Source organism: Stenella coeruleoalba, assembly GCF_951394435.1.
Source record: "Stenella coeruleoalba genome assembly, chromosome: 10".
Lineage (NCBI taxonomy): Eukaryota > Metazoa > Chordata > Mammalia > Artiodactyla > Delphinidae > Stenella > Stenella coeruleoalba.
The window spans coordinates 69,123,416-69,146,863 of NC_137156.1; the positions used below are offsets into that span (position 1 = coordinate 69,123,416).

Here is a 23,448-nt window from a genome sequence, read left to right on the forward strand (position 1 = left end):
GCCGCGGCGCGCTTTACGGCGGCAGCGTGAGTGCGTGACGCTCGCCCGTGGTCTTTGTTCGCACGTGGCGCCTGCGGAGGCGCTTGTGGCTGTGAGCGCTGGTGCAACAGCGGGCGCAGCCCGTCCGACTTACAGTATGAAGCGGCCGAGTGAGTGTGGTCAGGGGGCGGGCTTGGGGGGGCCTCTGTGTCTGATGGTCGACGGACCCACCAGGGCGCTCGTCTGCGGCTTGGTCTCTGGGGAATGGAGGGCCGGCGGGGAGGCCGTAGCCCTGATCCCGCCTAGCACTGGGGGGTTGGAAGGCTCCACGTGAGTCGCGGGCCTGTGGTGCAGAAAGAAGGCTGGGCCCCAAGGGTGAAGGTCGGGCCAGAGTCTCGTGAGGACCCAGTCAGTGTCTGAGCCAGGTTTCAGGCGCAGCGTTTTCCCTTGTGCGGCCACGTTTGATCCGGCCCTGGTGAGATCTGAGAGCCGCCTCTCGACCCCACTGTTAGCTCCTCCTTTGTGATTCGTGCTATTTGATAAGAAGTGGCTCTATTTTTGGATCTTATACGCTTCTGTGTGCTATCCCAGTATAATCTGGGAAGAGTGGGAGCGGGGAAGTTGGGCTCTACAACGGATCTGTTGAATCCGTCTTTGGGACTTGAGCGGTCCGTGTTTTATCTTTACCACACACCCACAAGATTTTTTAAAATTCATTTATTTTTATTTTTGGCTGCGTTGGGTCTTCGTTGCTGCGCGCGGGCTTTCTCTAGTTGTGGCGAGTGGGGGCTACTCTTCATTGCGGTGCGGTGGCTTCTCTTGTTGCGGAGCACGGGCTCTAGGCATGCGGGCTTCAGTAGTTGTGGCTCGCGGGCTCTAGAGCGCGTGCTCAGCAGTTGTGGCGCACGGGCTTAGTTGCTCAGCGGCATGTGGGATCTTCCCGGACCAGGGCTCAAACCCGTGTCCCCTGCAATGGCAGGCGGATTCTTAACCACTGTGCCATCAGGGAACTTCCCCACAAGATTCTTAAATTAGGTTTCAGAGCCAGTTAATTACTTAACGCAAACATAGATGTGACCCTAGAGCGCAGTCATCAAAAACTAAAACTGATCATTTGTGGATAAAGTGGACTTTAAAAAACTGTAAATAGGGCTTCCCCGGTGGCTCAAGAGCAGCCACCAGAATGAGAAGCCCGCGGTCACCACAACTAGAGAAAGCCCATGCGCAGCAATGAGGACCCAACGCAGCCAAAAATAAATAAATTAAAAAGAAAACAGTAAATAAATTAACCCTTTTGTGATATGTTGCTTTGCAGAGTTAAAGAAAGCAAGTAAACGCATGACCTGCCATAAGCGGTATAAAATCCAAAAAAAGGTAAGTCTTGTTCTTGAAAGAGTTATACCAAGTATAATGCTAAACTTATTTCTGCCCCACCCCTTCTCCACAAAGAGGTCTGGATTAATATTAGTATGATTTCACCTCAAGAAACGGAGGTTGGATAGACTATGACACAAGCTCTTAAGCATCAGAAGTAATTCAGTGATAAGAGTCTAAATTTTGATCAATATGATAACAATTGCTGCAAAAAGAATCTCCTGGTGACTTTTTCTTGCTGTTTCATACATAAGCATGTGTTCTCTGCATTGTTACAGTTAAAGTTCTATGTTTCTAGGTCATTTTACAGATATAAGTAAACTGCAGCCAGATTGGTTAGTCACATGAATTTTGTTTAGTATTTTTGTTAACTAATAAAATTTTATTACGATAGGTTCGAGAACACCATAGAAAATTGAGGAAAGAGGCTAAAAAACGGGGTCGAAAGAAGCCTAGGAAAGACCCGGGAGTTCCAAACAGTGCTCCTTTTAAGGAGGCTCTTCTTCGGGAAGCTGAGCTAAGGAAACAGCGGGTAAAATGCATCTAAAATGTTCAACAAGTGATGTGTGGGTGTGTGTATTTTTTTCAAAGTAAAGTTACAATATCAGGTCACTTTGGCTCTCCCATTTCTCTTGTGGCTTGAACACAGCTTGAAGAACTGAAACAGCAGCAGAAACTTGACAGGCAGAAGGAACAGGACAAGAAAAGAAGACTTGGAACTGACCCTGTTGTTGAGCTATGTAACATGGAACCTGTGAAAGAGGTAATGATTACAGTCATGAAAAATGGAGAAATAGGTTACATCTACTGACCTACTAATTTTGTGTCCTTTCCCCTTGTCTTTATCACCTAGGAATTTGGGCAATGCAAAGCTAAGAAAGCCAAGTCAAGCAAACAGAATCCGAAGAGGCTGTATTGTCAGGAACTTAAAAAGGTATCATAGTCTAGGTTAGTGTCTAAAAGTGGTAATGAGGTTTAAAAGACTAGAATTTTTTTTTTTCTTTCTTTCTCTCCTGACACCAACCTTGTAGAGGTGGAAGTAGAGTTCTCTTGAGCAGGAAGAATTCTTCAGCAAGTTGGCTTACTGATATGTTTCACTGAAGGAAATATTGTTATGGTTTTAATTTTTTTGCATGGGAACAGTTCCCCATAAGCATGATTTACAGAAGTGGCATTTTGTGATAAAATAACATTATGACACAGTGGCTTTTTAAATAGAAGGAAATACTTTAGAGGAGCAGTACAAAAGTAAGAATCTCTAAAGTACTTTGCTGAAACCTAAGTGAAGGAGGTCAAGGGGATGTCTTGGTGTAGCACTGCCATCCCCTACACCTATTTTCCTAAGGTCACTCCCTCCTGTGAATAGACCCTGACTGTGTTTCTCAGCAGCTCTTGGTAGGGCCACAAAGGTCTTTCAAACTACATAACTCAGAATGGGAAGATTATACATTTAGATAGTTGGGAATGTTTCCACTCTTGAAATCCACTTTGATCAGAGGCCACTGAACAAACTTATGTCTTACTGTCATGTAAGAAATAAACACGTGAACATCATTCACACCAAAGTGAAGATAAGAGATTCAACTCTGGGGCTTCCCTGGTGGCACAGTGGTTAGGAATCGCCTGCCAATGCAGGGGACACAGGTTTGAGCCCTGGTCCTGGAAGATCCCACATGCCAGGGAGCATCTAAGCCCGTGAGCCACAAATACTGAGCCTGTGTGCCCCAACTACTGAAGCCCGTGCGCCTACAGCCCACGCTCCGCAACTAGAGAAGCCACCGCGGTGGGAAGCCCGTGCACTGCAATGAAGACTAGCCCCTGCTCACTGCAACTAGAGAAAGCCCACGTGCAGCAACGAAGACCCAATGCAGCCAAAAAAAAGAATAAATTAAAAAAAATTTTAAGAGATTGAACTCTGAGCTCACCCTGTTGAAAAGTAGACAACGCCAGTGTACTTATGTGGAGGGTGGTGCCAGAGCAAGGGATGGTGTTCTGATAGCTTCTGCTTTGACAGGTGATTGAAGCCTCAGATGTTGTGCTGGAGGTGTTGGATGCCAGAGATCCTCTTGGTTGCCGGTGTCCCCAGGTAGAAGAAGCCATTGTCAAGGGTGGACAGAAAAAGCTGGTACTTGTATTAAATAAATCAGGTAGGCGAAAACATTGCTCTTTATGTTCCATATACACTAGTGAGGTATGAGGAAAACATCTGAACAGTCTTGATTGTCTCTGAAGACTGATAAGATCCAACTCTGACCTCAACAAAACCAATGCATATGCATGAGCTCTTGTTGCCAAAGACAGTGCTGGGCAGTGGGGTGGAAATTTTTTTTTCCCCTTAATTACTATATTATACTTTATTTACTTATTTATTCATTTATTTATTGTTATGTTGGGTCTTCTTTGCTGTGTGTGGGCTTTCTCTAGTTGCGGCGAGCAGGGGCTGCTCTTCATTGCAGTGTGCAGGCTTCTCTTGTTGTGGAGCACGGGCTCTAGGCATGTGGGCTTTAGTAGTTGTGGCACGTGGGCTTAGTAGTTGTGGTGCACGAGCTCAGTTGCTCTGTGGCACGTGGGATCTTCCCAGACCAGGGCTCAAACCCGTGTCCCCTGCATTGGCAGGCGGATTCTTAACCACTGCACCACCAGGGAGGTCCTGGAGATGTTTTCTAGAAGCGAATTAACTGGTTTGTACTGTTCTTTCGCTATTCAGTACTTAACCACCTTGTCTTATTTAACAGTGTAAGCTTTTATGCTCAGCTTACTGTGTAGTATATTTCACGTAGGAAATGATGACAGAGTGCCACATTCTTCACACCTGCGCAATGTCGACATGTGGCACTATTTAGATGAGACATGATCATGTATCTGGGTTTGAGCAGCAGGGACAGAAACACCCAGAAACAGAAACCTGTGAAACAGAAAGTAAGGATGGGATCTAAAATTACAGTTGGGGTCAGTAAACATGGCTCCTACCTGATAGTAAATTCTGGAAACATAGCCCTAAGGTTAGTATGGTAATATTCTAGAGGATGACTTAATCCTGAAAGGATGAGCAATGCAGAGGGGAATTAAAGAAACACAGAGGTGTACATACTGAACTCTGTTAACCAGAAGCATGGTAGGCAGCTGACCCTCTCCCCATCTTCTAGTTCAGATACTTTTGAAAAAACTGGGAAAAGGCAAACCTGAATGAAATCCATAGTTTACTAGACTTTGCAAATTTATCTCAACAAAATGACCAAATTGGAACAATGTTTTATTCCTAATCCCTATCAGATTTGGTACCAAAGGAGAATTTGGAGAACTGGCTAAGTTATTTGACAAAGGAATTGCCAACAGTGGTGTTCAAAGCCTCAACAAATCTGAAGGACAAAGGGAAGAGAATCAAGGTACCCTTAATTTAGTGGTGGGAGATGTGGTTCTTTCATCTTTCAGATGGGTGAAATATGATGAGTGTACAAAATCTTGATTAAAAAATGATAACTTTTAAGATCCAACTCTGATTTCATCCAGAGACAATCTGAAAGGCAATGGAATGTGATTTTAATAGATGGGCTCTGGAGCCAGATGGCTTGGGTTTTGTCTGGTGGATTGTCAGAAGTAGTTAAACTAATTATTTAGAATTTTAACTTGTGAAGGTAAAGAAGAAAGCTGCTCCATTCAAAAGTGAAGTCTGTGTTGGAAAAGAAGGCCTTTGGAAGCTTCTTGAAGGTTTTCAGGAGACTTATGGCAAAGCCATTCACGTTGGGGTAATTGGTGAGTTTCAGTTCAACATATTTTATGTCTTATCTCAGTAAGTGCAACTCGGCACTATAGGTAATGTTAGCCTCTAAGAGCTCTGGTTTATTTGAATTAATAATCGTTTCCTGCTCTTTCATTACCTGTGCAAGAAATGAAGATGCTAAGAGTAGATTTAGTGTTGAAGTGAAGATGCTCAGATCCAACTCTGGTCTTGCTCTAAACAGGCAAGCATAAAATAAGAGAGTGGAGATTTTATAATTACCAGCACATAATGCCTTTTGTATCTGTGGATTTCCCATTTGTAGGTTTCCCAAATGTGGGGAAAAGCAGCATCATCAATAGCTTAAAACAAGAACGGATATGCAATGTTGGTGTATCCATGGGACTTACAAGGTAAATTGAGTTCCATAATTGCAATATTTCATTATAGGTAAGTATGATTTTGTTTATTTTAAGGGAGACAGTTTTCTATTTCTATTTACTCAACTTTCTATTTAGTGAAAGGAACAGGGTTAAGCCAGTGTTAGGCTTGGGAAGAATTGATTAGAATAGCTGCCCACAATCTAGTTTGAAAGACGAGCAAATAGATTCATAGAAGGAAAAGCTGCCTTAGAGGAAGTGATGTTTGAACCTGAACTTGAAATGAATAGAAGTCTGCCAGGTAGAAGAGGGGGGAGATACTACAGAGGAAACAGCATGTGTTTAGGTCAATATGTATTGACACGTAGTGTTTTGTCTTTAGAAGAGGAGGGTGTGCTGTTACGGTTTTAGATAAACATGAAGCAAATGATGATAAAATGGATCTGACAGACTGTGCTGAGTTTGTTCAATCCAACCCTGAGCTTCGTTGTGTCTCTTGACCTTCAGGAAAACCAGTGCCTGTCAGTTACCATCTTTCTTGTCTCAGGTACATGCAGGTTGTCCCCTTGGACAAACAAATCACAATCATAGATAGTCCAAGTTTCATCGTGTCTCCACTTAACTCTGCTATTGCACTCGCTCTGAGAAGTCCAGCAAGTATTGAGGTAGTAAAACCAATGGAGGCTGCTAGCGCCATTCTGTCCCATGCTGATGCTCGACAGGTAAAAAGAATCCCCTTCCCTTGAGCTCCATCTTGTCTTTCATTATAAGCATTTTTTTTTTAACATCTGTACTATATCAGATAGATGACAGTTTGTTTTTCTTTTTTTAATAAGGTAGTACTGAAATTTACTGTCCCAGACTTTAAGAATTCTCTGGAATTTTTTACTTCACTTGCTCAGAGAAGAGGACTGCACCAAAAAGGTGGAAGCCCAAATGTAGAAGGTGCTGCCAAACTGCTGTGGTCTGAGTGGACAGGGTAAGGCTTCTTTCTGTTGGCTTTTTGATGGCCACATAGAATAAAGGAACTGATTTTTGACACACTTTATTTTTAATACCAGTGCCTCCTTAGGTTACTTTTGCCATCCCCCTACATCCTGGACTCCTCCACATTTTAATGAGAGCATTGTGACAGACATGAAATGGGGCTTTAATCTGGAAGAACTGGAAAAGAACAATGCACACAGCATACAAGGTAAGCACGGCTTGTGTTTAAATACTGTCTTCATAAGCTGACAGGCCAATAAAGGTCTCATCTGTTTACACGGGCTGTTTACCTTTTCTAGCCATCAGGGGCCCTCGTTTAGCCAGTAGCATCCTTTTCCAGTCATCGGGTCTGACAAATGGAGTGATAGAGGAAAAGGACATACCTGAAGAATTGCCGAAACAGAAAGAATGGAAGCAGGAGGAGCGGGGGGACTATGAAGATGTCAACACTGACCAGGAATGTGTTGACGAAGGTGATGTAAGTATGTTGTGCGTGAGTTGTTTAAGCTGAAGTAAGTTTTCTAGCATTACAGTGTACAACAGAGGGGAAGGGGCTGAAGGAAGAAATAGAAATTAAATATTTCATGACTTTAAAAAGCCTCGTACAATTTAGAAGTTTAAGGCTTGCAATCATTAGTCTTGATTTTGTGCATCCATTAATGTGTAACTCCAGAGACGTTTTCTGGGTATGTAATTAAATTGGATTAATGAGCACACAAGGGCTTACTAACACTGTTTCTCTGTCCCACACGAAAAGGGCTCAGACATGTCCCCTGAAGAAGAGGCCTGCGAGGCACTGCCTGAGGACTGTCAATCAGGTGAGTTGGGTGGAGGGATCTTCTAACAAAGCAGTACAGTAGCTTTTATTTTTGTTTTTAAACACCTCCTTTTTCTTTCCAATATAGATAAGCAGTCTGCACCATCTTTCATCTTGGATAAAATGACTGAAGAGGAAGATGATGCTTATGATTTCAGTACAGATTATGTATAATAGAACTTTGTCCTTATATAATGGTGTTTTGTTGTTGGTTTTTAACATTGTGAGCAGACTGCTAAGCTGTTCTCTGCGTGTGATGTACCAGTTTGTTACAGTATGACATAAACTGTGTAAATTTTGTGAATGTGTATATAATGATATATTCATTTTAAAAAATCAGGCAACTTTAGAAAGTGTCTAAATTCTATAAAAAGATATCTCTTAAACAGTGAGTGGATAGAAGTAAAGTTAAAACATACCTTATTGAAACATGTACTTTTACTTTATTTACAGATTCGGCCACAGGTCACAAAATTAAAACCAAGCAGCAGTGTTGAACTAGCTGTACCAGCCGTATCTAAGTACATTCACCTCTGGTCGTTCAGCACTGTCAGTAAGCAAACTCTTGGTAAGGCAGATGGAGGCATATTTATAGTCTGTCTGGGAAGCTGACTGCCAGATGGGGCAGTTTGTCCTCTTTACCCAGCTGAAATGTCCCTTGTCCCTTTGTTGCTGCAAACAGGCATTGAAGCCTAGCAAGTGTTACTTCCCACACATACTGTCTTCCAGGACTTCCTGAGAAATGCTTATAGCATATTTATTTACTTTATATTTGAGATCTCCACATGTCTTCGGATTAGGCTGAATTTGCCTGTTGGGTCCGGAATATACCATTTTTCCCAGACATCAGTATATGAAGCAGTTCTTCCCCATGGCTTAAAGTGCCCATTCCAGTGGAGTAGCTTGGCAGCCTTAACAAACTGGGGTGAATATCGTTTTCCAGCACTGGAACCTTACATTTAGGAAAAAAGAGCCAAATGACTACTAATCAGACACAAGACTGCAGGAAACTTAAGGGAAACAATATATTCCATCCCTGAGGGTGGTCCTTTAGACACTTTATTAGCTTAGGCCCTTGGTGAATTATCTACTTACCAAGGTGGCGAACATTCCACATAGGGTCGATGGTGGAGTGCTGTTGATAAAATACGATCAGCAGAGGTGGTGTTGTGATGCTGCCAGCCAGTGTTCTACTGTACAGCCCTTCTCTTGGTGGGACAGATAACAAATGAAAGCTGTTAGTAAAGAATCCTAATTCCTGTTAGTGAAGACCACCAGGGTTGAAATAACAAGAGTTTTCACAGCTAGGCCAGTTACATACTTACTCTACATTGAGTTTCATCCATTTTTCCAGCTGGCTAGTTATATTCTGTCTTTTCCATTCTGTCAAGTTTGCAACAAAAACTCCAGGGTTAAATGAGCAGGTGCTGGCTTTCATGGAAAGCTTACGAATTCTTTCCTTTTTATAGTCAAGATATCCAATGTAATTGTACTAAAAACACAATTGGGATATATAGTATGTTTAATGCTTCAAACAGTAATTTGATAACTGTTCTGCTTACTTACGACTTCTCAGATTATTAACAAAGGGCTCTACATAAAGCAAATAAAAGTGACACTTGGGATTGCAAGTTAGACAACAGGAACCTAAACATTAAGCCAGATGTTCAAGGAGAATTAGGGTGTCTAATCCGTGAACCAATCTAGGAAAGCAGCCTTGAGTTTTGGGATGAAATAATTGGTGAATAAAATGTAGCTAAAGATTTAGAATTCCCTGATTTTGCTGCCTCTCCCCATTGACATGAATTATAGGGAGTGGAGTGTCTATTTACAAGGTCTAATAAGTAATTTACCTGGTTCCCTGCTCCACGGATGACAACTTTAGTAGAGGATGAATCACAATCTTCTGAAAATGCAGCTGCATGTCCTGGCTTCAGTGGTGTATTGTACAGGGCAAGAATATCACCTGAAACAGACAAAGTTTAAGATTTACACTGGAAGTTGCCCCAAGATTCCCTATTCCTCCCACTTAGGATGGCCTTTTATAGGATATCATAAATAAGACAACCACTATCGCCCACGCTGGACAGAGAGCAGCACTGATGGTGACATTCTTTAGTACCTTGCACAATTACATCATCGTCCATATATATGGCCTTCTTTGCGCTGGGGACCAGAATTGGCAAGTAGAACCTTGCAAAGGTTAACTGGAAAAGGAAAGAGGCATTGGCACAAGATTTGTCAGTGGCTGTGCTTTTGTTTATTAGAAACTCCCAGAATGCTCTCAGTATCCATGCAGCAGAAGACAGCCAAAGGTCTCTGAACTTCCAGGTTTGGTCCCCAGGGAAGTACTAGTACTGTACCCACAGTTACCCAGGTATTCCAATCATTTCATAATACTACCAAGTACAAACAAGGATGCATGGAACTCACTGGTTTCATGGAATCCCCCTGGTCAGGATCCTCCTTTACTTTCCCTTCCAAAAGTTTAGTGTCAAAATTCACAATTTTGTACCTAATGCTTTTCAGGGTACTGCTGCTGAGCCAGGACCTGATGAAAATAAACCACTAAATATCAGTTTTAAGTAATCATGTCCCAAACCACAGCCATATCTCTGCTTTCCAATAAGACCATAATGCAAGAGAAATCCTGAGGACAAAATAGGTGTCTTCAAGCCCCTTCACCTCTGAGCATTGGTTTCCTCATCTGCAGTGAATTTACCCACTAAAGACCCGTCCTGAACCAAGATTCCATGGTGATAGTGCACCCAAAGGCTCATACTTTTGATCACTCTTCTGACACTAAAACTGCTGTAGAAAAAATTCATTATGGAATTGAGAAGATCCTTTCACCACATGGATCATTTAACATTTGTCCCTCCAAATACATCAGTGAAGAAAATGAGTCAAAATATGATGGTAGTGAAAGCTAAGTTATCAACAAAGCTGGTAAATCAGTCTGTTAATCTACACTCATTAATTCACTGTGTTGGCTGAGTGATTTCTACCTGAGTCTAAGGTACTGCCTGTAAGAAACGTCAGTATTCCCTAAAGAGGTGTTGCACATTTTTCCTAGGCCCATTTCACATCAGCGTTTTGTGGATATAATGTTATTTCTATAGTCTATTTTAATGCAATATTTCTTTCTACATTATTTTAGATGATTTCTTGAGTTTTTAAAATACGGAAAAATAATTCTTAACAACTTTGATGAACAACCATGGAGAAAGGCACAAGGACAGATATGTTTTAGAACTTTGACCACTATTAACCTGTTAGATAAAATGTTTCTTGGAATAAACTTTGTAAATCTTAATTCAAAGCATCTTTCAAAACACAGTTAAGACTATCCATCAGATTGAGTTTCTATTAATCACAGGTTACAATAGTAAGGATCATTTGCTGAGCGATTATTATGTCGTAGGTGTTTTCATATATTTTTTCATTTACTTGACACAACAATCCTCTAATCTGGATATTTATACCCCGTACTTACAGATGAGTAAATGGGTTCCAAAGAGTTAGGTAATGTTCCCCACTATGGGCTAAAATTTGGATCAGTGTCTATGCTCACTTCACCATACTACCTTGCCATTGCTCCCATGTCCCTTCCCACTCTAGACCAGAACTACTCAAGAGCATGTTCTTGAAATAAGGAACTCGTAAGAGAATGTAAATCAACACCTTACTTCCTTCATTGAGAAAGTCTTATTACCAAAAAAAAAATCCACTTAACTATGCATAGTAACGCAGTTGATTTACATCTTGGCACAGTTTTCTTACATGTTTTTGCTATCATGGAGACATGTTTATGGTACAATCACATGGAAGAACAATGTGCAGTTTACATGTGGTATAATTGTATAGGAAAAATGTAAACATTGAAAAACATATTACTGGATTGGCAGCTGGCCTGCTCTTAGAGCATCCCCTAGAAGCAGAATCATCAGGGAAGCGGAGCTCACCGGAGATGGTCTCCTGTACCGTTGAGTGTAACAATGTAGAAAATCACATTGGAGCGAGTGTTGTGCTGAATACTGTTTATGGCTGCAATGGCCCCCCCAAGCCTATCTTCAGATGCAGCAATGACCACAGGAATCTCCTCTTGTCTCCCATCTACCGCATGTTGGGGAGCATTTGGGACAAAGTCTACAGGCTGAAGCCCCACAATTCCTGAATCTGCAAAGAACACAAAGAAGGTACTGTGATACAAACACAATCTCAAGAGCTTTTGATACAGAGCCCAAGGCATGAAAAGAGGTAAGCTGAGAATTATGATACACCTCATTCTGCCTCATTGTAATGTGAAGCATATAGCCCAGAAATTGTGTTTTCCTGTATGTAACCAGGCCTTTGGAAAAGCATTTTTTAAAAAACAGGCAGACAATTCTGATACATTACTGGTAGGAATATAACAATCTTTTTAGACCTTATTTGGGCAATTTGTATCAAGAGCCTTAAACAGGTACATGGCCTTTGACCCAATAATTCCCCTTGTGTCTCTTAAGGACATCTGAGAGGTAACCAAAAGTCACAATTTTATTTACAATTGTGAAAAACCTAGAAACAGACTAAAAAACAGTTGTTTTTCAAACTGTGAATTGTATCCCACAAGTAGGCATGAAATCAGTATAAGTGGATCGCAATCAGAACATGAGTAGGAAAACAGTTCCTGAATTGGAATAGAACAGTGACTTAGAAAATATCAGAATGCATCACATACAGCAAATGCTAGTATTGTTTTGTAAACCTTGCTTTTTATAATGTTTGTTCATTTACTCATTCATCATGCATTGAACACTGAATGCCTACTATGTGCCAAGCAATATCTAGGCACCAGGGTTACAGCCATGAATAAGATGGTCAAGTCTTTACCATTGTGTAGGGCAGATAGACAATAAATACATGTATGTGTCTGCTGTATGTAACACATTCATATTGTGGGGTTGCCATCAAAAAAATCTGAAAGTCATTGTACCAAAAGACTTTTTCCTATGGCAAAAAGTAAACTATGTGACATTAAATTTACATATGAAGAGTTTTGTCATGGTGACGTACTTGGGATATAATTATGTGAAAAACCATGTCATGTGTAGTTTATATATAGTATAATCTCAACTGTATAGAAAAAAATACAGAGAAAAAAAACCTGGAAGGTACTAACACAAAATTTTAATAATTATCTCTAGGCAGTGAAATCATTTATTCAATGAATATTTAGAAGCACCTCCTATGTACCAGACACAACTGTCCTCATGGAGCTTGAATGCTGTTTTCTTTTTTATATATGTTCCCACCAGAAGCATGCATTACTTTATGTAAATATATATGTATATATAAAAATACACACACATATATACACTATTATAAAAACATGCTATCAGAGCACTCAGTGAAAGTTAAGGAAAAGCTATTAGTCTTTTCCTGCTCTGGTCAAGTACAGTGGGCGACAATCTAAAAATGATTTTTGACAAACACTCTGAAGCCTCAAACATCCCTCAATACCAAGGCAGAGCAGTATGAACAACTAATCTAAAATAACTGGCAGCGGAATTATACAATAGTGGTCTTTTAAATCAGGTGACAAGGCTTTGTGGTTTTGTTTTACTACTAAAGACCTGCTGATATGGTTTCATGTGTTAAAGCAGAGTAACAGGTAAAGGAAAGTAACCAGACTGACACTCCAGTGAACAGAGGAGGCATGAAACACCAGCAACACTCACCTGTCCCCACATTCTGAAGCCCTGCCCTACTGAAATGTCTGTAGATAACAGCCCACAGTGGCTCCTTTCTCCAAGGCCTCTGATTTGGTAAAAAGGAATCTTCTGTGAGATCAAACCCTCAGCAAACAACTGCCCGGCAAGGAGAAGGGGACAGGCTGCAAGAGCACAATGAGTGCCACCTGCCTTTCTGAAAGTCTTTAGTACTTCTATAAGGCCAAGAAAAAAGCCGCCTTTTCTTTGAATCTAGTGATGTAACTCAGAATGTGGGACACAGGGAATTCCAGGTCCTCAACACATGCCAAGGCATTAGTCAGGGTTCCCATACCTGAAACCTCGTTCCTCAGCAAACTGCTCAGGCCGAGGAAGTTATGGTGCAAAACCAGTAAGAAGAGAGCAACAGCCAGGACCAGGATGATAATGTTTACTGAAACAGAGGAGAATGCCCATGTTACATCTCTTCACCTTTTGACCTGGTATAAAACAACAGAACTGTAGAAAGGACATACCTTTACGGAATGACATCTTTTTCTTCTGTCTTATATAAATATTAGTTATTAACCCTACAAAACAAAAACAAGCCCCCAAAGTCAGTAGGTACATTAGAATGGCCATCAAAATGCCTACATGCTTTTTGGTTTTTTTTCTGGCTGCGTGCGGGCTTTCTCTAGCTGTGGTGAGCCAGGCTACTCTTCGTTGCGCTGCGCAGGCTTCTCATTGCAGTGGCTTGTCTTGTTGCAGAGCATGGGCTCTAGGCACGTGGGCCTTAGAGCGCAGGCTCGGTAGTTTCGGTGCACAGGCTTAGTTGCTCGGCAGCATGGGGATTCTTCCTGGACCAGGGCTCGAACTGGGTCCCCTGAATTGGCAGGTGGATTCTTAACCACTGTGCCACCAGAGAAGTCCCACCTACACACTTTTATTCAGGTAGAAACAAGAAATGCATACGGTATTTTCTGCAAGAAACTCGTTTTGAATTAACAGTTTCCAAGGACCCAATTTGGGATCTGAATTTTTTATGGTAGTCATAATAATAAAATACTTCCAGTAACTTATAGCCTTGTATACCATATGCCACTAGATGAAAAGCAAAAGAAGTTCTACCAGGAGGAATACTTGGAGTCTAACCACTATGGAAATGTTTTCTGAATGAATTTCTACTTAAAATTCCTAATTAGACATGGACTTCAGTTGTCTATGATCCAGTAAACCAAGGTCAGCCTCGTTGGTACAAACATCCCTGCTCCAAGATGTATTCCATTCATCTTTAACTGGAATTAAAGAAAAGAGAAAAAAGAACAGTTCCCAAATTCATTTAAAACTATAGCAGAGGGACTTCCCTGGTGGCGCAGTGGTTAAGAATCTGCCTGCCAATGCAGGGGACACGGGTTCGAGCCCTGGTCCAGGAAGATCCCACATGCCGCTGAGCAACTAAGCCCGTGCGCCGCAACTACTGAGCCTGCGCACTAGAGCCCGCGAGCCAAAACTACTGAAGACTGCACACCTAGAGCCCGTGCTCCGCGACAAGAGAAGCCACCGCAATGAGAAGCCCGCACACCGCAACAAAGAGTAACCCCCACTCGTGGCAACTAGAGAAAGCCCGCGCGCAGCAACAAAGACCGAACGCAGCCAAAAATAAATAAACTTATAAAAAAAAAAACCTATAGCAGGGAAACAGAATTACAAAAATTCACAAAATCCAATCTTGCTATCAAAAGTTTAGAGCTCTAGTCTCAAAATTAAAAATCTGCTAAAAGAAAAAATTAGCTTCTTCTGGGGCTTCCTATCTGTTGGTTAACTACCCATCTCTTATGAAAGTGGTGTCTAATACTGTCACTCCGCCGGTGGTTTGTGCTCCCCAGCTCATCTGAAGCCTTCACTTTTTCAAAACAATTCAATGGAAACAAGACTGTAAGTGGGGCTAAATTAAACAATTAGGTTTCTACAACAATCTCTGGGTAATGTTTCATTAAAAACATTTTTTACAACCTGGATATTGTGATCCTACATTTGAGAACTTTACCCCTTTCTACTTCATCTTCCCCCATGGGAGTACCTAACATTTACATAAAGGCTATTAATTTTACAAAGCACTTTCAAATATAGCATATTTCTAAAATCAAAGTTAGTTTGAATTAATTTCATCTTAAATGAAGTGCGTGCCTATCAGGCACTTGATTTCTCAAGGCCTTTGAAAAGAAGAGAAATATATTGAAGTGCTGTTTAAAAACTGGGATCACAGGCCAGATTACAAATTTGGGAGAACATAATTCAGACTCCCAAAGAACAATCTAAAATACACACATTCTTTCTCGCTCACTCTCATTTCTTTCTAGAACAGTATATGTAAAGTATATTATACCAACAAGCTTACTCTCTAAAGACTACAAATCGTTATATACCCTGAGCCATGTGTCTCTATCTCCTCTTGAGGACTGAGCCTTACCTATAGAAGGTGGCAGACTGGGGGCTGCTCAGACAGAGTTCTAACATCTGCCTGCTTGGAGTCAACTTCCACCAAGACTGGAGAAAACTATCTCACTTTAATAAATCTCATTTAGTTAATGGTATAAGGGCCAATGGTTTAGCTCAACAATGTCCACTAACAATTACTTACAGGTGGTATGTTAATTGAGAGGCACAAGTATTTGTGCTATTGTAGCTAGCTAGACAGAAGAAAAACACAATCCCAGCAGGTATTTGATGTACTTAAGTAGATTCACATGGCAGAAACCACCTACTCCTAAAACTCTTCCACAGTTATCTACATGCAAAATGCCGATTATTATGGAGTGTGTCTGATCCATATTTCCTTTCCTGGTGCAATTCCTGGTAATGGAATTCACTGATCTGGTTAGAAAGAATTCTCAAAACAAAACTGTATGTACATCCCGGATGTGCAATATTGGCTGTATTTTTGCAAGAGTACACAACTGTGTACAATTTGATCAGTAATATTCAATTGTTCACTATGAAAAGTAGCATTTTGTCTATAAATTACAAGACCTTCACATTCCCAAATCATTCACAATACACACACATAGCAGGCATTCCCAGAAATATGGGTGAAGAAACCTTACGGGGCAAGAATACTTTATGTTTTTAACTTGCTAGCTACCTGCAATAGTACCCACATCTCAGTGGCCTTTTCTGCTTTTCTTTCTACTGCTCTATATTCCCAAGGAAGGCCATTCCACTCATGCTCTGCAACCTATCCTATAATTGCTTCCTTGGCGCAGCATCAGCAAACTCTTTCCCTCTCTGCTGGATCACACACTTAGCAGCATTAATTATCATGCTCTGGTATCTTCCAGTTAATTAAAAAATAAAAAAGACACCACTTCCCATATCCCAGCAGACCCACAGACCCGTTTCTCTGTTCACTCTCACTCTAAAAGCTTGAAAGGATTTAAAGTTCCCAGCTCCACTTTCTCTCTTGTCCTCTATCCTACTTCAACCAGACTTCTGGCCCTACTTCTCCATTCAAAGTGGCTTTGTCGAGGTCACAAAAGACCAAGGTCATCTTTCTGTCCTCTTACCCATCCCCTCAGAGGCCATCAAGAAAGTTCACCGCTCCCTCTCTTCAATTATGAAATTATCTCATTTATTTGATTTGTTTGTGTCTTCCCTGCTCTATGAAAACAGTGATCCCAGTGAAAAGTGTTTATTCGTGTATCCTTGCCATCTAAAACCATGTCTGGTAAATGGTAATAGGTATGTGATATTTGTTGAATGGTCTTGTTAATCCAGGAGCAAGGCTGGTTCTCAGCTCTGAAAGGGAACACGATCTTTGATAATAATCATGAAAACAAATTCAAACACAAGGCAAGACATGGATTCCAATGGAGATCTGAAATTGAACCTGACACGCAATCTCCTTTTCCCATGATTATCTTTATAGCTCAAATACCATAAAGGCTCTGCAGCAACTGCCACCCTGTGAAATGCATTTAAAGAGGGATAACACAGAGGGATTCATCTATTTCTGCATACGAGGGAAAGTCCGTTTAGTCTCTGCCAGACTGAAAGGTGGAAAAGGCACTAAGGATATACATCCACTTTCTCTACCTCTTCTCTGCCTAGCTCCTACTTGGCTTTCAGGAGTCAGGGGAGCCTCCCCCAAACCTCACATTCAGCTGCATCTCCCCTGAGCTCTCACATCTCCCAGGCTTCGCTCCCCCAGAGTAAATCCGGCTTATATTTGTGGGGTTACGTGGCTGTCTCCCTTGACACACTCTGGGCTCTAGGAAGGCAAGGACCTGGTGTTGGTCACGGCCATGTCCTTGGCCCAATTCATGGCACAAAAAAAGCTGCCGGGAATGTTTGTTGACTGCATGAGGTCGGCAGCCGCACACCGCCTGCCCTGGAGTGCCTAGAATCCCACCGCCTGTGACCCTGAGGCGCAACACAGCACAGAGGCCAGACAGCCAGTTGGGACCCACAGGCCCAGGTTTCCCAGAAGTTTCTCTCCGGAACGTGGGTGGGTCTTCCACCTTGCTCAGAGTAACGGGGCAGGGCCTAAGCTTCTGAGATAGACGCCGGCCTTGAGAGGCAGTGCGAAACCTTTGCTGGCCTCTTTCGGGAGGCCTGAGTCTGTGAGGACGCCAGTGAAGCCGCCAAGCAGCCTGCAGGGACAAACTGGAGACTCCCCGGGTGGGAACTCTCTCCAACTCGTGCGAAGAGACGGGCCAGGACCCGTCCTTCTCCGAGGGCATTCCCTTTCTCTGGATGATGGGTTCTGGGGTACTCCCCTCTAAATTCTGGGGGTCAATAACGTTTAGGAGTGTTTCGCAATGGGTGACGCTCCAGGGGTTCTCCCCACCCCGCGGCCCCGAGGCCAGCCGTTTCCCTCGGACGCTCCCCACGGCCTCCCTTACCTGCAGCCCGAGGAGGAGGGGCCGCTGCCCACGCCCCGGCCCGCCCCGCCAGCTCAGCGTCCCCACCGCAGGCCCCGGGGCCCAGCCCGCTGCCGGGCCGCCCGCGTCCCCTGCACTCCGGACCGAGCCCGCCTGCCCGCTAGCTCCGCGGCCGCCGCGCAGTCCCGCAGCCCCCCGCCGTTAGCCGCTCTGTCCGCAAGACCGTCGCGCAGAGCAGGCGCCGCCGGGCAGCCCCACCGCTGGGGTCCTCGCCGAGAAATGTCCGTCGCCATGGAGACGGGGCGCGCGCAGGCCGCCGTTAAGCCGCGAAGGCACAGCCAAGTACAGTTTGGCGGACCTGGACCGCGGCCCTCGGCACCCAACAGCGCTGACGGCGAACCCTTCACGGGCGCGTGATGCCTCGGCTCGGCCGCCACCGTCAGCATCTCGGCCCTTGCAGAGAGGGCGCCGGCCTACAGCCAGCTCCGAAAGCGCGGGTCGCCTAGCGAGGGCACGGGGAGGGGCCTCGGGCCGACCGGGTTTGTGGGAGACATCCGCTTCCGGGGCCGCGGCCATCGCGACCCTCGGCTCGACAGGACAGTAGAGCTGTACGCAGGAGGTGACTCCGGCCCCTACTGTCCCTGAGTCCCGGCCGCCTTCGCTCCGCCGCCCGCCTCCTGAGCCAGTCATGTTGGAGTATCTGAGTTCCCTGCCCACGCAAATGGTGAGGGCGCTGCCCGCCTCGGCCCCAAGATTCCTACACGCCGCTCGCGAGCCTGGCAGCTCCGCAACCCTTGTCCGAGACCCACCCGGTGCAGCGCGGTTCCTACCCCGGATGGCTACTTTCTTCCCCGAAATGAATCTCCTGGGTCCCCTTCTCTCTTCCCCCGCGAGGATACCCCAGCCCGGGTTCCGTGAGTTTGCTTTAATTCCCCCGGGAAACCCAGAATGTCATTCCTTGCTTAAGTTCTTGGGGAAGTCCCATATATTGGGATCGCCCTGTGCCAAAGCTGTGAGGCCAGGGCAGGAATGTACCTCTCCAGTGGTGGAACCAATTTCTGCTTTGCTCTCCTTCACCTCTAGGATTACAAGGGCCAGAAGCTAGCTGAACAGATGTTTCAGGGAATTATTCTTTTTTCTGCAGTAAGTATTGGTTTTGCATAGTCATCTCTCCCCACCCCCACCCCAGCTTGACTGTATTTAATATACTTGCTTTGTCTCTAGATAGTTGGATTTATCTACGGGTACGTGGCTGAACAGTTCGGGTGGACTGTCTATATAGTTATGGCGGGATTTGCCTTTTCGTGTTTGGTAAGAAATTTATGGGTGCTTGGATGTTGGTGGCAACTTAGGTTTTCTGAATTGGGTTGTTTTGGTTGGCCCTAGTAGTGAGAACCGGCACCATCGTTTACCTCGTCCTTCCCTTGCTATCACTGGAAAAGTAAATGCCAAATAGCATCAGATAAGGTTAAGTTACATAAAGCTCATTTCTTCTGGCAGGCGATCCAAGCAGTAATCTTAAAGTCACACTAGACCTTAAGACCTTACGGTCTTCATACTGCTCCCTCCTCACCTTTCTTTTAGCTCTTAAAGCCATGTGTAAACAATGAGGCTTGTTCTCACTTACAGTATCTTGTCTGGGTGGTGGCACATAGTTTTCATAGGAATGTCAGTTTCATTTTTTTTACCTTTAGCATAGGAGTCATTTGGGAACCAGGCATTATCCATAATGCTCTTTTAAACTTTTAATGGCCATAAATGATGCATTTTCTCTGTTCTGACCCAGCTGACACTTCCTCCGTGGCCCATTTATCGCCGGCACCCCCTCAAGTGGTTACCTGTTCAAGACTCAGGCACAGAAGACAAGAAACCAGGGGAAAGAAAAATTAAGAGGCATGCTAAAAATAATTGATTGGGGTTTTCATGATTGAGCTTTACTACTGCACCTGCTTTTGTTTCATGTGACATGAGCTAAATTGTTTTCATATCCAAAACATGAGCTAAAAACACCTATGCTCAGCTGTGTACAGATTTTGTTCTCTCTATATTTCACTTTTATGTTGGGTTTTGATTTATAAATATTTTAGACCTTCTCTTCACAATCTTCCTCTGAAATGGAGAACAGAAAACACAAGTATGCAAAGTTTCTTTCAGGTCTACAAAATAATGAAGAATAAAAGCCTCATAAATGATAGTACAGTTTAACTATCAAAGTTTTATAATTCATTATGAGTCATCAGGCTGTTTTAATGTTTTCAAATAAAACTCACAGTGCAACTCAATGTCTAAAGAGTCTTTTGTTTATTGTTCTGCAGCATGACTACTAGTAAAAGCCAAAGTTAGAAGTTTGTGGTTCTGAAAGTGTAAGAACCATTTCTCTTTTCTGAAGCTACAAGTTCCTAACATACTTTTTTTTTTCTTTAACAACAGCAAAAGCACCTATAAAAAAACTTTTGCTTTATACATTTAACATCTTATTCAATGCATGATTCATATGTGATATCTTACAGCTGTGAAATTTACCACAAATGTAAATTTGTGGTAAAGTAGTATCTTGGTACCACTAAAATAAGGCTATTGCCAAGCAGAAAACATTTAATCCAGGCTTTACCTAAGGTGGTTCAAAGTGGAAACCATAAAACTGTAAATTCCTTTAAAATTTTCCAGAGGGCCGAAGAGAAAAATGTTCTAAAGGCCTTGTGGGAGGGATGGGAGTGGAAGGGTTATTACAGGTAATATTCTGTTTCTCAATACCAGGATATAGGACTTCCAAACTATGAGTTTAAAAAAAAGGGAGCAAAGACCTTAATATAGCAAAAGTCAGGAAAGGATTCTAAAAAAGGGGAAGAAAAATAAAAGATGGCAGAAACAAGAACAAGCATATCAATAAGTATAATAAATGTGATTATAAAGTTAAGAGCTCCCAATAGGGTTAAAAATCATGTCATCTCATGTTCTCAAAATGACACCCCAATGGGCTTCCCTGGTGGCGCAGTTGTTGAGAGTCCGCCTGCCGATGCAGGGGACACGGGTTCGTGCCCCGGTCTGGGAAGATCCCACATGCCGCGGAGCGGCTGGGCCCGTGAGACACGGCTGCTGAGCCTGCACGTCCAGAGCCTGTGCTCCACAACGGGAGAGGCCACAACAGTGAGAAGCCCGCGTACCGCAAAAAAAAAAAAAAAATATATATATATATATATATATATATATATATATATATATACAGAATGTTAATAAAAAAGGTATGGAGGAGATTTTTTTTTTATTCTAAGAAAATAATATGTATAACTTTATACCAGTAAGTTAGAAAACTTTAGTAGAACTGATGACTTTGCGGAAAGATGTGGATTTATAAAACATGCAAGAAATGGTAAATAGCTCAGGAAGACCGATGGTTTGCCAAAAATTTGTCCTCAGCTGAGCACTAGGACTAGATGTTTTTAGAGTTAAGTTGTTAAAAACCCTTCAAAATAAAGAAATTTCAGAAATTAGGCCATGAACCCAGGCCTAGCACCTGGCACATAGTAAAAACTAAATAAAAGTCTTTTATGTGGACTAGAAAGAGAACATTTTATTATTTTATGTGTGTGTATAATTTTCATAAAAGGTAAGACATTTTTAACTGTAAAAGATGAAAATATTTCTGGAGTCATATTCATGTTTAGAGTCCCTCAAATGCAGAAGTTAAAATTTACTAATCAAAACTTTTATTTTTTAAAAACTATTTGCTAGATGGGTGTTGCCCCTTATTAAACAACTAATAAAATATGTGATATACAATTCTACATTTAAAACATGGGAAGACAATATCTTGATGTATAAGAAGACAAATTTCAGGAGACAAATATGTCCAACATAACTAAAAGGATCTGGACTTTACTTAACACCTGCTGAATTAGAAAAGGAATTAGCGTTTAAGGAATGTTTTCGCTGATGGAAAAATAAATCTTAAAAAGAAAAAAAAAAAATCCAGTATGTAAAAACATATTGATTTACTAGCCCAAAATAACTCCTAGTTTCATTTCTTGTATACCCTGAATGAGGTCCATATTAAATGGAAATAAAATGTTAAAACATCCATCAATATGCAAAAAAAGGAATTCAATGCTCAAGTACTATATATAATGCCATATCTTTAAATCTACTCCCAGAATAATAAAAAAAATAATTTATCAACTTCTACTTAAGGCTATTAACAGTAAAAAGTAGTGTCACTGGATATATGTCATTTATTTCTCCTATTGCTTTCGTCACTCTAGTATAATATAAAACTTCCAATCCAGTATGTTATATCCCTGTATTCAAGCTAATAAGTACCTTAAAAAAAATAGTTCTAGATATCAAGTTGGTTTAAGGCTCAGTAAACAGTAACCAAATAAACGTCGTACAACAGATTTTCCCTCATAAAGGGAATAAGATAGCCAAAGGTTTTTTTCTTTTGTAGTAAGCTTGCTTCATATTACTCTGTCCAATTTTTTTCTAGTAAAAAAAGGCCCAACAAAATATAAGGATGGTGAATGGACTCCAGTCATTATTATAGGTTTGTTTGTTTTTGTTTAAGCCAAAAACGTTTGAAAATAGTTTCATTCTGGCAGCAGATTAGGTAAATTCTCAAAATTTTACATTATCTTCAAAAAATTTTAACTGGTGAGCTTTCACATTGTAAGTCACATACTTTTCACCCATGTGCTCCCGCAAACGTACCTATTTGGGAAACATAAAAAAAAAAAAATCAGTATATAGTAGAAAAAAATATTTCTGTAACCTTAAAAGGGTTATTCTAAGCATGATACCAAGAGCAGAAACCTTATGGGACAATACTAATAGTTCTGTTTACATAAAAATTTTAAATGTCAACATACCAAAAAATAGTCATAAGAAATTAAAGAGCAAACAATAAACTAAGGAAAATATTTGCTACATGCCAAAGAATTAATACCATTAATGTATAAAGAGCTCTTAAAATCAATAAAACACAGCAATATTAGATTGTAAAGTAACTATACTCTAATAAAAAGTAATTAAAAAAAAGCCACCAAACACCTGTTATCCTTATTAGAAACCTAGACATTCCGTTTCATATCACACACATGAAATGGAGAAAATAAATTAATTAAAGGGGAAAAAAACAGAATATTAGAATTGATAAAACAAAATCAATCCCATAGATAACTCAGTAAAGGCATTTAAAAAATAATACAACCAATTAACATAAAATTCAAACTGACTAGTAATAAAAAAAAAACGGACTATTTGATACTCAAAGTATGTCTGTTGAAAGAAATGCCTGAAATTGAAATAACATTTAATAATATGTTAAACAGATGTCATGCACTTCCTGATACAATGAACTGAGAAGGACACAACATCACCTTTGTGGTATTCCTACCAAAAATGCATAATCTGGATCTATTCATGAGGAAACATCAAACACACCCAATCTGAGGGGCATTTTATAAAACACATGGCCTATACTCTTCAAAAACGTCAAGGTCATGAAAAACAGACTCAGTAACTGTTCCAGATTAAAGGAGACATAACAACTAAACCTAAAATGTAATCCTGGGGCTTCCCTGGTGGCACAGTGGTTAAGAATCCGCTTGCCAATACAGGGGACACA

At 41.7% G+C, this 23,448-nt stretch overlaps 4 protein-coding genes across 11 annotated transcripts in view; 2 read left to right on the forward strand and 2 right to left on the reverse strand.

Moving 5' to 3' along the window:
* Positions 1–24: 24 nt before the first annotated feature.
* GNL3 (G protein nucleolar 3) lies at positions 25–7,481 on the forward strand. The gene is made up of 15 exons (XM_079932987.1): positions 25–149; positions 1,295–1,353; positions 1,748–1,885; positions 2,003–2,116; positions 2,207–2,287; positions 3,368–3,500; positions 4,627–4,739; positions 4,989–5,106; positions 5,397–5,484; positions 5,999–6,173; positions 6,288–6,430; positions 6,513–6,646; positions 6,738–6,916; positions 7,196–7,256; positions 7,344–7,481. Exons 1-15 carry the CDS (start codon positions 137–139, stop codon positions 7,427–7,429), a joined length of 1,635 nt encoding a protein of 544 aa, XP_079789113.1. The 5' UTR covers positions 25–136; the 3' UTR covers positions 7,430–7,481.
* A 532-nt stretch (positions 7,482–8,013) lies between these two features.
* On the reverse strand, positions 8,014–18,309 carry GLT8D1 (glycosyltransferase 8 domain containing 1). 4 transcript variants are annotated; one of them, XM_079932988.1, is made up of 10 exons: positions 18,187–18,309; positions 13,485–13,538; positions 13,304–13,402; positions 11,221–11,434; positions 9,689–9,806; positions 9,378–9,462; positions 9,109–9,221; positions 8,581–8,747; positions 8,351–8,463; positions 8,014–8,207 (listed from the first exon to the last, which is right to left on the reverse strand). In XM_079932988.1, the coding sequence occupies exons 1-10, from the start codon at positions 18,272–18,274 to the stop codon at positions 8,017–8,019; spliced, it is 1,242 nt and encodes a 413-aa protein (XP_079789114.1). In that variant the 5' UTR covers positions 18,275–18,309; the 3' UTR covers positions 8,014–8,016. The 4 variants fall into 4 exon arrangements, with proteins under 4 accessions (XP_079789114.1, XP_079789115.1, XP_079789117.1 ...); XM_079932989.1 differs by lacking the exon at positions 18,187–18,309 and adding an exon at positions 17,850–17,902; XM_079932991.1 differs by lacking the exon at positions 18,187–18,309 and adding an exon at positions 13,888–16,943 and having other exon boundaries at positions 13,485–13,602.
* A 64-nt stretch (positions 18,310–18,373) lies between these two features.
* Positions 18,374–20,105, forward strand: SPCS1 (signal peptidase complex subunit 1). Its single transcript, XM_079932992.1, has 4 exons — positions 18,374–18,552; positions 18,912–18,971; positions 19,053–19,139; positions 19,615–20,105. Exons 1-4 carry the CDS (start codon positions 18,517–18,519, stop codon positions 19,738–19,740), a joined length of 309 nt encoding a protein of 102 aa, XP_079789118.1. The 5' UTR covers positions 18,374–18,516; the 3' UTR covers positions 19,741–20,105.
* Positions 20,106–21,066: 961 nt separating this feature from the next.
* The window catches only part of NEK4 (NIMA related kinase 4), a 46,152-nt gene continuing 43,770 nt past the window's right edge, over positions 21,067–23,448 (reverse strand). For all 5 annotated transcript variants that reach the window (XM_079933153.1, XM_079933151.1, XM_079933150.1 and 2 more), the window contains one exon: positions 21,067–22,532. In XM_079933153.1, coding sequence (XP_079789279.1) covers positions 22,440–22,532 — 93 coding nt within the window. In that variant the 3' untranslated portion in view covers positions 21,067–22,439. The remainder of the gene's footprint in view (positions 22,533–23,448) is intronic.

Excerpts from the sequence above, each read along its gene's own strand:
- GNL3 (XM_079932987.1), top strand. Across the intron at positions 1,354-1,747 it reads GGTATAAAATCCAAAAAAAG|GTTCGAGAACACCATAGAAA; the intron begins GTAAGTCTTGTT and ends TTATTACGATAG. Across the intron at positions 6,174-6,287 it reads CCCATGCTGATGCTCGACAG|GTAGTACTGAAATTTACTGT; the intron begins GTAAAAAGAATC and ends TTTTTTAATAAG.
- GLT8D1 (XM_079932991.1), bottom strand. The coding sequence starts at position 14,043 with ATGGTATACAAGGCTATAAGTTACTGGAAGTATTTTATTATTATGACT. Across the intron at positions 9,463-9,688 it reads AGGGGGATTCCATGAAACCA|TTAACCTTTGCAAGGTTCTA; the intron begins GTGAGTTCCATG and ends TTCCTTTTCCAG. Across the intron at positions 8,748-9,108 it reads TCCGTGGAGCAGGGAACCAG|TACAATTACATTGGATATCT; the intron begins GTAAATTACTTA and ends TTGTGTTTTTAG.
- SPCS1 (XM_079932992.1), top strand. The coding sequence starts at position 18,517 with ATGTTGGAGTATCTGAGTTCCCTGCCCACGCAAATG. Across the intron at positions 18,972-19,052 it reads GAATTATTCTTTTTTCTGCA|ATAGTTGGATTTATCTACGG; the intron begins GTAAGTATTGGT and ends CTTTGTCTCTAG. Across the intron at positions 19,140-19,614 it reads GATTTGCCTTTTCGTGTTTG|CTGACACTTCCTCCGTGGCC; the intron begins GTAAGAAATTTA and ends GTTCTGACCCAG.